The sequence below is a fragment of the Emys orbicularis genome, chromosome 14, assembly GCF_028017835.1.
Source record: "Emys orbicularis isolate rEmyOrb1 chromosome 14, rEmyOrb1.hap1, whole genome shotgun sequence".
NCBI classification, from domain to species: Eukaryota; Metazoa; Chordata; order Testudines; family Emydidae; genus Emys; species Emys orbicularis.
In genome coordinates, this window is record NC_088696.1 from 3,171,178 (window position 1) to 3,185,324 (window position 14,147).

At 47.8% G+C, this 14,147-nt stretch overlaps 1 protein-coding gene across 1 annotated transcript in view; it reads right to left on the minus strand.

The window, feature by feature from the left end:
- Window positions 1–14,147, minus strand: part of TANGO6 (transport and golgi organization 6 homolog) — an 87,364-nt gene that overhangs the window by 62,206 nt on the left and 11,011 nt on the right. The window contains exons 4-7 of the mRNA XM_065416564.1: window positions 11,224–11,374; window positions 10,131–10,267; window positions 8,678–8,840; window positions 5,666–5,748 (exon numbers count right to left, since the gene is read on the minus strand). Of these exons, the coding sequence (XP_065272636.1) occupies window positions 5,666–5,748; window positions 8,678–8,840; window positions 10,131–10,267; window positions 11,224–11,374 (534 nt within the window). The remainder of the gene's footprint in view (window positions 1–5,665; window positions 5,749–8,677; window positions 8,841–10,130; window positions 10,268–11,223; window positions 11,375–14,147) is intronic.

Below are 14,147 nucleotides of genomic sequence, written 5' to 3' on the forward strand. Positions count from 1 at the left end.
ATGCCCGTGGGGCTCTACACTGCTGCCTCTCTCACCATTAATACGGCACAGGTGCTGCCTCCATCCATTACAGGTCTCAGCATGGAACGCTCCATCTCGATCCAAGCACTGCTCTGCATACTTAGACTGTGCAGGCTGCAACTCAGGCTTCTGGCAACATGGCCATTTGCCCCTTTTACCCTCTCTGCAGCATTTCATTGGGCAGAAGTGACATGTGGGAGGAGGGGATGAAGACAGTAAGATACCTGCCCAAGCCTCTCTACCACATCAGATTGCTGGACATAGTTCTGCACAAATGGATGCAGTTTACCTTTAACAACCTAAGAGAACACCACAAGGGAAGGTTAGTTCCTCTCCACAGCCATAGCCCTGAGACCTGCATTACAGACCACCACACCCAAAGCCACCACTGCTCCAAAGAGTCCATCTGAATCCCTCGGATAGCGTTCATCACAGTGGCACTTCAGTTAAGAGGCAATCGATTCCACTGAGCAGTTTTCTAGCAGCAGCTTCAAGAACAATCAATCATTGTTGGGAGGAGCGCCACATAAGACGCTGAGTCTGCACTGTCCTCCCTGCCCGCTGAGATTTCTGCATTAACATTAAAGACAGTCAGTTATTGGCAAAAACTGACAGTGACGGGGTAGGAAGCTCATGTTTCCATCAATTTTCCTGTCCTCTTGAGTTTGCCTGATCCCCCATCTCTTATAACCTGAACCAGAGCGCCCCCTGTGCTTTGGAGCAGGAAAATCATCCTGTTTCAGGGAGCTTTGGTAGCACTTGGCACAATCACCATTAATTTTGGCCAGCTCATTCTCCTCCTCTTGATCTACACCATGCAGCAGCAGGTCTTGAAAGCACACTAGTCAATTACACTGCTTGGTAACAATGCTGAAAAATGGGTGATGACTGCTGACCAGATTACTTGTCTGCAGTCAGGGCCGGCTCTGGAATTGTGCCACCCCAAGCACGTGCTTCATTTGCTGGTGCCGGTCCTGTCTGCAGTGCTGAAATTACACAACACAGAGGAATCCACATGTTGCAGAGTAAGATGAGGGTCCCTGCCCATTGCTTCAAAGCTGAATTTAAATTTAGAATTAAGCGATTACTTTTTCCTTTGCACATGGGACAGCATCATACTTACACTGAGGATTGCTCCAAGGGGATCCAATGGGATCAGGAATCTGGAAAGCACTATACTATTGACCTCCCCCCATTCTCTGACTTCTGTCGTCAAGAGAAAACGTACTGACAGTAGCAGAGGTGAAGAGAACTTCGTTTCTTTCTCACTATTCCTTCAATGTTTTGAGAGGTACTACCCCAGATGGAAGGAATCCATCATGAAAAAGAGGAATTACACCCATACTTGTTTCCTGCCAAGCATTGGGTAAGCACAGATGGTAAAAGCTAGGTTTTGTGGGAATTAAGATCTGTCAGCCCTCTTCTGGGAAGGTTAAAACTGGGAAACCCCTGACAGATTTCAGCTTGACAAAGACACAATATAAATGGAGATTGCTCCCAGCAGCTAGAATGAAGCTTTAGACGGAGTTTAAAGTGATTCACTTCTATGTTTTTGGAACTACTTCCACTGCAGAACTTTTTTCATAGATTTTAAGGCCAGAGGCAGGGCTGGATTTAGGGGCAGGCAACCCAGGTGACAGCTTAAGGGGGTGCCAGGCTCGGGGTCCTGTTTTTGTTGTTAGTGGCAAAAGGGAAAATAGAACATTTAAAATAAAACGTTTCAGGTATTCTGTATGTGGATTCATTTTTCACTAACTTCCTAGAATGTTCTAGACCTTTGTAGAATCTCGTGGAACCTTCCAGACTTGGAGAACTATATTTTGCTTGAACCTCCTAAAACATTGTCAGCCATGTCCTCGCAGGTATATAAGGGGCAGGGTGGCACCAGTCAGTCAGTGAAATATAAGAACGAACTGAAGTTAAGTGACAGCCCAGTTGCGATGTTGTGAACCTTGTTTTAGTGTGTAATTGTGAAAGTGTACGTGTGTTTTAAGACTTGACGAGTGTAAGTAGCGACTAATAAAGGACATATTTAATGAGACGTCCGAGATATCTATTGAACCTCTATCTACGCAACAAAAAATACTATTACTCCTTTTGCCAGGCTTAACACGTAATGTTTGATGACTTTCTAAGACTGCTGAACACAGACTTTTGCTCTCCCTAATACTGTCTGTTTTCCCCCGTAGAAAATAAAAGATGCCCTGGAAGAAGCCTTCAGGAGCTCAGTATAGGAAGCAAAAAGCTCAACTGCAATCTAGTTTGCAGCAAGGGGCAAATTTGATAGGAAAATATCTGAAACAGAACAACAAAGGGTTAACATTCTAAGGCTGTCACCTACTGTAACACTATTTAATACTGGTCCACCCAATATTGGTGCACAGTTCAATCTCTTGATGTTAGTACATTTCAGTTACTCTGAAAAGTAAAAAGTTTCTCTGAGCTTAGAGGAAACAATTTTTTTTATTTGCTTATATATGGCATGAATAAATATAGCGTTACAGATCCTAGCGTGCAAATTATCATTTTATGACAGGGATAAATCATGCATTCAAATAGTGCATCAAAGTTGTGAAATAGGCTACAAATGCAAAAAAAATTAAGGTATTCAAAAGTTTAACAAATGAAGGGGAGGCACTAAAAACACTCCTCACCTGGGGCACCACTTGGTCTAGGGCCAGCCCTCCCAGAAGGGACCATTGTGATCATCTAGTCTGACCTCCTGCAGAGCACAGGCATGGAGCCTCACTCAGGGAGCTCTGCATCGAGTCCATGAATTCTGGATGAACTAGAGCATCTCTTCTAAAAAGAAACATCCAATCTAGATATAAAAACTCCCAGGAATGGTGAAACCACCACGTCCCTGATCAGTTCCAATAGTTAATTACCCTCACTGTAAAATATTCACACTTTTTGAACGACTCAAGTTTAGTTCCAGGGAAAGGTATCAGATAACAGCCCTGGAGACCGAAGTTTCCGGTTTATCCATGAAGAGGAGTGACAGAAACAGCTCAAGTTTCCCCCCACGTTTCACTCCATCCATATGCCTCAGTCCTGATTTGGATGGCAAACGTCTTCAGGAGTGAGGAAAGAATTGTCCCCATAGAATGTTTGGTGCCACTCCTGAGGCTGCCCACACGATCACTGACAGGTGTCAGTTGTGATGTGGACAGCTGCACAGTAAAAACTGGAGACATTCATTCCACGCAAGTCTCCAACCAGCTACCAGAGGCAGTGCACTGGTCACTTCCACCCTAGGAGAGATCCTACCTGCAGCTGCAAGAATCCAGGAAAGCAACTCAGTGCCTCAGTCCTTTTGGGGACAGCTGGTGTTTGCAGTGTACAGAAGGCTACATGGCATATGTACTGTGTTTACATCTGTCAATGAGAACTTGAGCATGACCTTGGGTAGGGGACTCAAATCTGAGTCGAAGGGTTTAGGTATTGGATACGTCCTTTGAAAGCGAGATTTATGATAATCCCCAAATTAGTTAGCTATGCTAGCTTCGGCACGTCCAAACTGAGCCAGCTTCCCCCAGAACCCAGCTCACCCCCATCGTCCCAAGCAAAAGACTGAGAAGACACCGACCGCAGTTGCCAGAGGCAGTTGATGCTGTAGCCTTCTTTTCCTTTTTCCAGCCCACTCTACCAGGGGCACTTAGACAAACATCCCCGGCCAATAAGTCACTCCATCAATTCTTCATCCAAGCTGGGTGTCTCATTTCCTGACTTTGTACACCCTAGTGCAACACCGGGCAGCCAAAAAGAACAGTGTATCCTTTGTGGCTAAGCGGTGATGTTTCTTTTCCTCACACCTCCTAACAGGCTTTACCTCTGTTTTGTAACTGTATTCAGCCTGACAGTAAGTATGACAATAAGTATTTCTGTTCTGTATCTGGGTAAAACAGATGATGTAGTCATATCACACGATGATGTGAACACTCTTTCCATTCCACCAGTATCCCAGAAGGATGTTAAACAGCAGCTACTAAAGTTAGACATTTTTAAAATCAGCAGGCCTAGATAACTTGCATCCTAGAATTTTACAAGAGCTGGCTCAGGAGCTTTCTGAACCATGATGCTGATTTTCAATAAGCCTTGGAGCACTGTGGAAGTTCCAGAAGACTGGAAGAAAAGTAGCAGTCTCCCCACTGTTGTACCCAATACAGGGTTATTCTATGGACTTGTCTACATGAACATGAGTTCGCAGCGAGCTAAGGTGTGAATCTACCCGGCTGTAGTCTGCCATGGTATGCCCACATCTTGAATACTGCGTGCGGATGTGGTAGCCCAATCGCAAAAAAGATCTATTGGAATTGGAAAAGGTTCAGAAAAGGGCAACAAAAATTATTAGGGTTATGGAACGGCTGCCATATGAAGAGAGATTAATAAGACTGGGACTTTTCAGCTTGGAAAAGAGACGACTAAGGGGGGATATGATAGAGGTCTATAAAATCGTGACTGGTGTGGAGACAGTAAATAAGGAAGTGTTACTTACTCCTTCTCCTACCACATGAACTAGGGGTCACCAAATGAAATTAAATAGGCAGCAGATTTAAAACAAACAAAAGGAAGTATTTTTCCACACAACGCACAGTCAACCTACGGAACTCCTTGCCAGAGGATGTTGTGAAGGCCAAGACTATAACACGGTTCAAAAAAGAACTAGATAAGTTCATGGAGGATAGGTCCATCAATGGCTATTAGCCAGGAGGTGAAGCGATGGTGTCCCTGGCCTCTGTTTGCCAGAAGCTGGGAATGGGCGACAGGATGGATCACTCGATGATTCCCTGTTCTGTTCATTCCCTCTGGGGCACCTGGCATTGGCCACTGTTGGAAGACAGGATACTGGGCTAGATGGACCTTTGGTCTGATCCAGTATGGCCACATAGACCTTGCTGAAGCAAATAAGCAGTTTGAAATGCACTTTGATTGAGTCCCATTTCAAAGAGGATTAGATCAAACTGTTAATGTGCGTCAGCAGGGTCCACACAGACAGCCTGCTGGAGGCTATGGCAGGGTGGATGCACACCCCAGCTTGCAACAGACTAATTGTTTACATAGACAAGACCTTATGGACTCCCCCCAGGAGTGCCGGAATCTTGGTAGAAGTGGTGGGGCCACGAGGCCCCGCCCCCAGCCAGGCCAGATGCTGGAACCAGCTGGGCAGTGCTAAGAGCCACCCAGGGAGCCTGGGCCGCTGTGGGGAGACTTGGACCCTCCACCTGCCCAGGGTGGGGAACCGGGGGGCCCACCTCAGCCCTCCCCACAGAGAAGAGGCTGGTGCCGCTGGCAGGGGCTGCACTTCATGGCGGGGAAACTGATCACCTTATCTTCCCTCGTGCAGCCCCTGCCGGCACCACTCTGTGCCTACCCGAGGCTTGCAGTTGGGGGGGGGGTAATGCAGCCCCCCGTCCCTTTAAACTATGCCCATGTTAAAAAGTGGGCGGGCATGGCTCCCCTGACTCCGCCTTATTTCAGCATTGAGGCTGCATTGGAGATTTTGTTCTCTTTTATAGTTTAGAATATTCATCTAAGTGGCTCAGCAGGTCCCAGACTTGAAGACTGACTCCTGACATACAGTTTTCTCTTCAATCCTCAGGCAACAACTACACATATTAGAGATTCAGATTAAATACTGTACCTTGAACACATCTTCCACGCAGCGGCTGAGCTCTGCCTCTTTCACCAGCACAGTCCCTGCAGGTAAGTCTTCCATTGCTAGCTCTAAAAAAAACCCAGAGCATGAGCATCAAGACTCTGCTGCCACATGCACCTTCGCTGAGTAGCCTCCGGGAGCAGGAGAGTGACACTGTCTTGGCACATTGCTACAGCACCCAAAGCAGTTTAGTAGAGCAGCACTGGAACATGCATATGCAAATAGGTTATAGAATAATAGATGGAGGGAAGTGAAGAGTTAAGGGTGAAATCAGCAGTCCCCAGGTCTACTCTACAAAGTTAGGCTGACATAAGCCATCTTGCGTTGATCTAGTTGCACTTAAATTGGTCTCCAATTAATGTAAGCGCTCCATTACACTGACATAGTAACACCACCTCCCAGAGCGGTATTGAGCCGTGTTGAGGTTGATTCAACATGAGTGTAAACACTGCGCTATGTCGACCCTAACAGTCCTCCAGCAGCTGTCCCACAATGCCCAACACTGACCTCTCTGGTCTCAGTTGTGAACTCCACTGCCCAGGGGTCATGCAGACCAGAAGGCCCCCCCCTCCTCTTTAAAGCCCTGCAAATTCTTGAAATGCCTTTTCCTGATTGCCCAGAATGGTGAGCACACCTAGCAGCTCTCCATTATTGCATGCAACTGCCCACACATAGAATCACAGGACTGAAAGGGACTCGAGAGGTCATCTAGTCCAGTCCCCTGTACTCATGGCAGGACTAAGTATTATCTAGACCATCCCTGGGATTCCACAACCTCCCTAGACAATTTATTCCAGTGCTTAACCACTCTGACAGGAAGCTTTCCAACCTAAACCTCCCTTGCTGCAATTTAAGCCCATTGCTTCTTGTCCTATCCTCAGAGGTTAAGGAGAAGAATTCTTCTCTCTCCTCCTTGCAACAACCTTTTTTGTACTTGAAAACTGTTATGTCCCCTCTCAGTCTTCTCTTTTCCAGACTAAACAAACCCAATTTTTTCAGTCTTCCCTCATAGGTCATGTTTTCTAGACCTTTAATCATTTTTGTTGCTCTTCTCTGGACTTTCTCCCATTTGTCCACATCTTTCCAAAAATGTGGCACCCAGAACTGGACACAATACTCCATTTAAGGCCTAATCAGCATAGAGTAGAGCTGAAGAATTACTTCTTGCGTCTTGCTTACATGCTCCAGCCTGGAGTAGACAGGAGAGATTGGATCCCCTGAGCCTGTGGGGAGAGGAGGCTGTGCAGGCACTGCTATGGACCAGCCATAGAAATATCAACATCTACGAGCAGATTGCACAGGGATGCAACAGTCTCTGCACACTGCTCCTGCCTGCAAGCACCACCCCTGCAGCTCCCATTGGCCAGGAACGGGGAACTGTGGCCAATGGGAGGCTAGGGGGCAGTGCCTGTAGAGGTGCATTGGCCCCTTCCGTAGGGTGACCAGATGTTCCGTTTTTAAAGGGAAAGTTCAGTTTTTTGGGACTTTTTCTTATATAGGCGCCTATTACCCCCCACCCCCGTCCCGTTTTTTCACAGTTGCTATCTGGAAACCCTATCCTTCCGGAAGCAGCATGGGGCCGGGACAAGCAGGGAGCCTGCCTTAGCCTTGCTGCACCACCAACCGGGAGCTGACCGCAGTAAGTGCCACCCAGTAGGAGGCCGAATTCCAACCCCCAGCCCTGAGCCAGCACCCCAAACCCCATCCTGCACCAGTCCTGACCCCCTTTCAGAGCCAGCACCCTGTACCCCCTCCTGTACCCCAACCCCCTGCCCTATCCTGGAGCCCCCTCCTGCACCTAAACACCCACCCAGAGCTTGCACCCCTCACCCCCTCCTGCACCCCAACCCCCTGCCCAAGGCTCAGCCCAGAGCCTCCTCCCACACTGCGAACCTCTTGCCCCAGCCCAGAGCCCGCACGCCCTCCCGAACCCCAACCCCCTGCCCCAGCCCGGTGCAAGTAAGTGAGGGTGGGGGAGAGCGAGCGACGGAAAGAGGGGGGGATGGAGTGAGCCGGGCTTTGGGGAAGGGGCAGGGCAGATCCTGGGTTGCCCTTAAATTCAAAAAGTGATCTTGGGTGTAAAAATGTTGGAGACCACTGATCTAGGTGTTCCTGATTATGAGTTTTTGCTGATGTTATGGCTAGGAGCTACTTGCTGATGACAGGAAAATTGTTCATTTGCAAGGGTTACTATGAGTTATGTGCTTTGTTTTGGGCAACCTATAAAAACATAAGTCAGAATATGTAAATTGGAGAAGTTTTTCTACTTGCTCAGAGGCTGATAACCCACTCCCCAGCAGCTAGGAGGAAGGGTGGCCACCAGAAACCTGCCACTGACCACTCGACACCACCTCAGACTTCGGAAGTAGCAGAAGCTCTGCCCCTTGAGTCATTTAACAGTGTGGTAGAGATTGAACAAAGCACTGCAGAACATCATGTAGCCTCTGATAGCAGGTGACTTAGCACAGGAAGGTATCATCCATCTCACTAGCACTGCCACACTAGAAACAGACTGCGCTCCTCCCACCACTTCCCACAGCGAAAATCAGGCCTCCATGCACGAGAGGGGCTGATTTCAGAGAAGGAAGTCACTCCTCAAACCTCTTTAAGAATGGAACATATGTAGCTATCATGGGGTGGAATCAGAATCTGGGACACGTGTCTCAAATACAATCCACCCAGCTGTTCCTTAAGCAGCACAACCAGAAAGAGGCAGAGGTCTCAGCGGGCTATAAAAACAAAGTGTTCCTGAACCAACGCCTCTTTCTATATGTTCCAGTTTGAGCCTAGACACTGAGCAGCCAGCTAGTCAATCAAGAGGAACCCTTGATGGAAGGACCGGGACCCCGGATCTGCAGAGATTACTCCATGGGATTCGTTTCAGGGGGATGAGCCCACAGATGTATGACAGAAAGAGAAACCAATCTTCCCTTCTCAAGAGAGAGGTTTTGCCCGATATGTTATAGGACCACATGACCAAGAAAGATGGACCGTTACCTGCCATATCCCAGCATTGGAGAAGTGGTGCTAGCATGGGATGGAGCAAATATTTCACTGCCAGCTGAGGGCGTTCTCTGGCCATGGTGAGAAGGGCAGTGGTGGCAACTCTCTGGAACTGGTGTGCTGTCAACTTATCCTGAATATGCAATAAGTCTAGAATCTGGAATGTAAATGACATATACAACACAGGTCAGGAAACAGAGAGAGCAGCTAACTTCAGCCAACAGATGAGAATGAGGAGCCCTATTAACTTCATTTCAACTGAGCGCCAGGCGTGAGGAGACATCTCAGCTCGGAGTCTGGCGGAGGCAGGGCTCCTCCACAGTATGTGCTGCAGTGAAGGGGGGGGGAGGAAATAAGGGAATTTTTTTCGGAGATGAGCCAGGACACCGACACCTGCAGCAATTTTGGGGGCAAGGGCTGAGAAGCAGCAAGAGCTCCATGGGGGAGCATTTCTTAAATTCTAGTACCTGTTCATAGCTTGGCAGTGCTGCCTAGAGAGAAGGCATCAGGCTCTAGGGGTCTATTCCAGACTCTTTACTTCCTGACTGTACGGTCTTGGACAAATCTCCTAAACTTTCTGCACATCAGTTTACCCTCTGAAGTGGGGTAATGCTTCACAGGCTTGTTTAAGGTTTAATACACATTTACAAAGGGATTTGAGACCCTTAAATGAAAGAAGATACAAGAAGAGCATGTGATTCACAAAGGAGAAGGCAGTTTGGCCAGCTAGGATCCTCATGTTGAAGACATGTCATCAAGGAAACACAAGGGCCCATGGACAGCGATCAGCAAGAGAAATGCTCAGGAGGACACAGTAAAAGTAAAAGAGAAATTGTTTGACTTATCAGCTAAAACAAATGCCTACCAGCCTAGGTCAGAAAGAGCCTGTAACAGAGCCACAGGTTCCCCCCTACATTGGAGTGTTGGGCTACCCCATGGTCAGAGCTAGAACCGCACATACAATGCAGGGTAATGATTGCTAACTTATGCTAGCAGGTGGATCTCATTAGCTCCACCTAGGCTGTAAGAGGGGCAGTAACTTGGAGTTTCTTTAGGACAGAGGGAACTAGGAGCTAGGACAGAAGAGTTCCTGAAAGGTGAAGCTGAAGCTTATGTGTTGTTATTAGTTTGGTTATTTAAGGGGCACATAAAGCCAAATCCTGGAAAGGGGGTAAGTTTAGATGATCTATGGTGTGTACACACAGAGCAGGGTGGGAATTTCTCCTGTTTACAGATCCCCAGTCAAATCTCCTCCAGTTCGGCCCAGTATGTTCTGTACTGGATCACACTCACAATACAGCCATGCCGCACACAATCGTAGTCTCACTATCCCCTAGCTAGGGAGGCAAGGATATTTCATACTGAGAGACTGTGGGCTAAGCACACAATCCCCTGCTCACGGGCACTGCAGACATGCTCTGGTGAGAATGGGGAGTGAAGGGCATACCTGTGGGCACACCTGTCGGTAGTAATCCTCCAGGGACAGGGATTGCTGAGGACAGGAGGCCAAGATCCTAGCAACCATGTCACACTTTCTCCAGTCTGCAGCTGCTGCTTCAGCGCCGCTGCCACCAGCTGCCCCGGCTGAAAGCAAAGGAGAGCAGGACACAGACCCCATTAGACTTGGGCTTTCCAAACAACAGTTCAGTTTTTTTCTAAAGCCAGACGTTTAAGGCTAAAAGTCAGATTTTTGTTTTTAACAATCTCCTCAGCCCAGGCGTCTTTCAGATGACTGCTCTGCTGCCTTGGAGGAAGGGAACAACGTGTTATCAAAGGCCTCGGACTCCAGCAGTCAACTCCCACTCACGAGCGTAACAGCCAAGCACTGGAGGCAGGTGGTGATCTCAAAACCTTCTCAGAGAGCCACAGCACAAGACTCTGAATACCCTGGCCAGGGCTCTGGGAGTGCAGGCTACGGAACACAAGTCCCAGAGGTCACGTTCACTGTGTCTTGGAGAGAAACCCCTTCCTGAGCTAATTGGCCAGAGAGAGGCAGTGGTAGGCCTTGAGATCCCAAACCCTATTGGGTGTGGAATCGATCTCACTCCTCTCCAGATGATTATCATGTACTAACAGAGAGCACTGTTCCCGTGCACCAATGCCCTTTACAGAAATAGGCGCTAATAAAAAGATCAATAATACAGATCTTTAAAAACAAACTTACTCTTCACAAGAGTGAGGAACTGGCATTTCATATACACAGGTATTTTTGCCCTCGGTTTTGTCATTTTATTTATATTTTCTCAATAATTGTGGAGGTTTCCAGTCCCAGAACCCAGAAATGTAACAACACACCCTGACAAAGGGTGTCTTGAAGTTCAGGAGCGCAGTACTCCCTTTTTAAGACCAGAAGCAATCATAACCCGTGTGTGTGTAAGTATTTATAGTCTAATAAGAGGAAATCTCTTATGGGAGGGTCCCCATAATGCTATTCCAGCTTGTTATTTCATTGGATGGGAAGATCTCTGACCCACCCTGGAAGTCTCGTTTCATTCATAATCTGTGAAACAGAAATGACAGTGTCTGAGCAACATACTTACCTCCTGGTCCCTCCATGATGCCCCGGACAACAGCCTGAACCCCACTGGGTCTCATCAGCCTCTCCGAGAGCAGCTGTCCACAGAGACGCCGAAGCCAAGCTGGGGCTTGGGCAAGCGGCTGCTTCACCTCTTGTGCAGGGGCCTGCAAGCCCTGAAAGGATATGGAGCGGGGGATTGGAAATGTATTTTCTTTAGAGAATGGTGCCAGCACTCTCACATGTGCAAAACAACACGCTCTCTGTCCTGAAGGGCTCTGATCTGTATGTGGTGGCAGGAACACAACACAGAGGGGAATTTTCTATAAATCACTTCACCACCTAATGGCACCAAAATAATGAGGGTGTAATTAGGTGGCCTGAGCATCCCAGGAGCCTCTCCTCCATGCAGGGATTTCTTTCCCTAAATTACAGTCTCCTGGGGTTACACGCCAGCTTTGACTGTCTCACTACCAGTGATACACACAGGGGGTCTCAGTAGGAATCAGAGCTCATTGCGCTCCAGAGGAGAGCAATTCCAACTGGGCACAGCAAGAAAGCACACTGGGGTGAGAAGACAGACAATACAAACTATAGGTTACGTTGTCAAGAGAGGAAACACAACCCCAATGTGCCTCAGTACTAGGACAGGTGCTGTTCCAGTACAAATGGCAGTGCCACCTAGAGTGTGCAGTCCTAGAAATCATGCAGTCTGCAGGGACAGCATTTGCTGCCAGCTGTCATATCAATAGTGGAAAAGGCGGGTGTATGTTTGCTTTACTGAGAAAGTTGCTCGGGGGATTCTCTCACCTTTCTCTTTCCAAGGCAGCCCTCAATTCCATGTTAAACAGCCACATGAAACAAGAAGGGTGTTTATGGAGGAAGAAAAAGTGTCCAGCTGCTGTATTTCATGAGACCGGACACCCCGAACCCTTCAGCGGACTGTTTTTTCACCTCACACCCCAGAGGGAGAGAAGCAACCTCCATCCCTGACAGCAGCTTTCGTTAACAAGCCGCTGCCCTCCCTTTACGCCTGCAGTGCAAAGTGAAAACAGTCGCAGCTCAAATGTATCAGACTTAAAGAGCTGGATCAGCAGAACACCATACAGCTGGAGCACAAGACCGCTGCTGACACTATACAGAAAAGCAATTAGAAAGTGTAGTTAAAGGACTCTATAAAGTGAGGATCCATACAAGATTCTTGAAAGGAAAATCTGATATTCTCCTTGCCGGTAAATCTAGCAGTATAAGCCAAGCGTTTCTGAACACACAATTCCAATTTAGGGGCAATACTGTGCCGTGCATTAGGAGCATGATGCTGTGTATTAGGGTTTTAAGACCAAGACTCAGATTTCTCGTTTCACCAGATGTGGTGCACTGAATTCCTGACAGCAACATTGTTCTCAGTGTGCTGAATTCCCCTGGTTCTCCCAGTGTACAGCCCCACAGAGCACCCTGAAACATGGCCTAGTTTAAATTGCTACATGGGAGGAAAGACATGCATCTAGCTGCAATGCCTCTGTTCATTTAAAGCTAAGTAACAGTCTTTTCCCAGAGGTCCTGTACAGATTGAAATCGGGAATTGGATATTTGCTCAAGTTAGCGCCACATAGCCTGAAGAGAAAGCAATGCCTGTTTTGCCAGTGTGACATAGGAAAGTTACAGGACAAGACACTTCACCAGAAGGACAGTCATGTTGGAAGCTTGACAGAATACAAACTGAACTGGTGCTGAACTGGTTTTGAGGGAAGCCAACGGTATGTACACACACTCCGGGGAGTTCTAGGGCAAAGCACACCTAACCCGATGAACAAAGCACTGCCAGGAATTTCTATTTACTATTCATAGAGCACCCAAAAAGTGTATAAGGTGTTTCACTGAACAATCTTTTTGCAAAGAAGAAAGTGTGGAGCTGTAGTCTGTGGAATTGACAAGCTCTGTATCCTAGCTACAAGGGGAAATGCACAAAAATTAACTTATTCCAAATGATGGCTCTCACAGCAACTCTGCTTTATTGCAGGCATCACAAGTAGGATTTTTATGACTTTTTATGCCATAAATATTTATGTTCAGTGTGACAGGGTCACTGTTGCTGTAGGAGCCACAATTTTGCTGATTTTTGTGCATTTATATTCTAATCCATAATGTTTTATTAACATATTTTTGCATTATTCATTACTAGTAAGAGGCAAGTTTCTAGGACAAATAGCCCAGCCAATCTCAGAGTGGAGGAAGTAGCCGTCAATGCATATTTAGCACAAATTCAGCTGGTTTGTCAGGAAGCATACAAACCAGCCACGATGAGCCAGATTCATCCCTGCTGATGCAGCATTAGATCTGGTGAAGCAACATAGCAAGGATGGATCCACGGCACCATCTTCTCTAGGGAAGAAGCTTCTGTGCTTCTATTATCTTTTCAAGAAAATAGATTCACTCCCAGTATGTAGCTTGAGTAAAAATAAAACAAAGCTTCCAAATGCAAGTCTCTGCTGCAAATTCCAAGCCCCATATCTTCATCCCACTGGTCGGACAAGTAGCTGGGAAATCACAGTTTAATGCTCTAGCACAGGGCTGGGCAAACTACAGCCCGGGGGCCGCATCTGGCCCGTCAGACCTTTTAATCCGGCTCTCGAGCTCCCATTGGGGAGCGGGGTCGGGGGCTTGCCTCGCTCTGCACGTGCTGTGGTTCCCAGAAACAGCAGCATGTCCCCCATCTGGCTCATACACGCAGGGGCAGCCAGGGGGTTCCACATGCCTCCCCCGCCCCAAGCGCCAGCTTTGCAGCTCCCATTGGCCGGGAGCCACGGCCAATGGGATCTGCAGGGGCGGCCCCTGCAGACAGGGCAGCATGCAGAGCAACCTGGCCGCGCCTCCACATAGGAGCCAGAGGGGGGACAGGCCGCTGCTTCCAGGAGCTGCTTGAGTTAAGCGCCGCCCGGAGCCTGCACC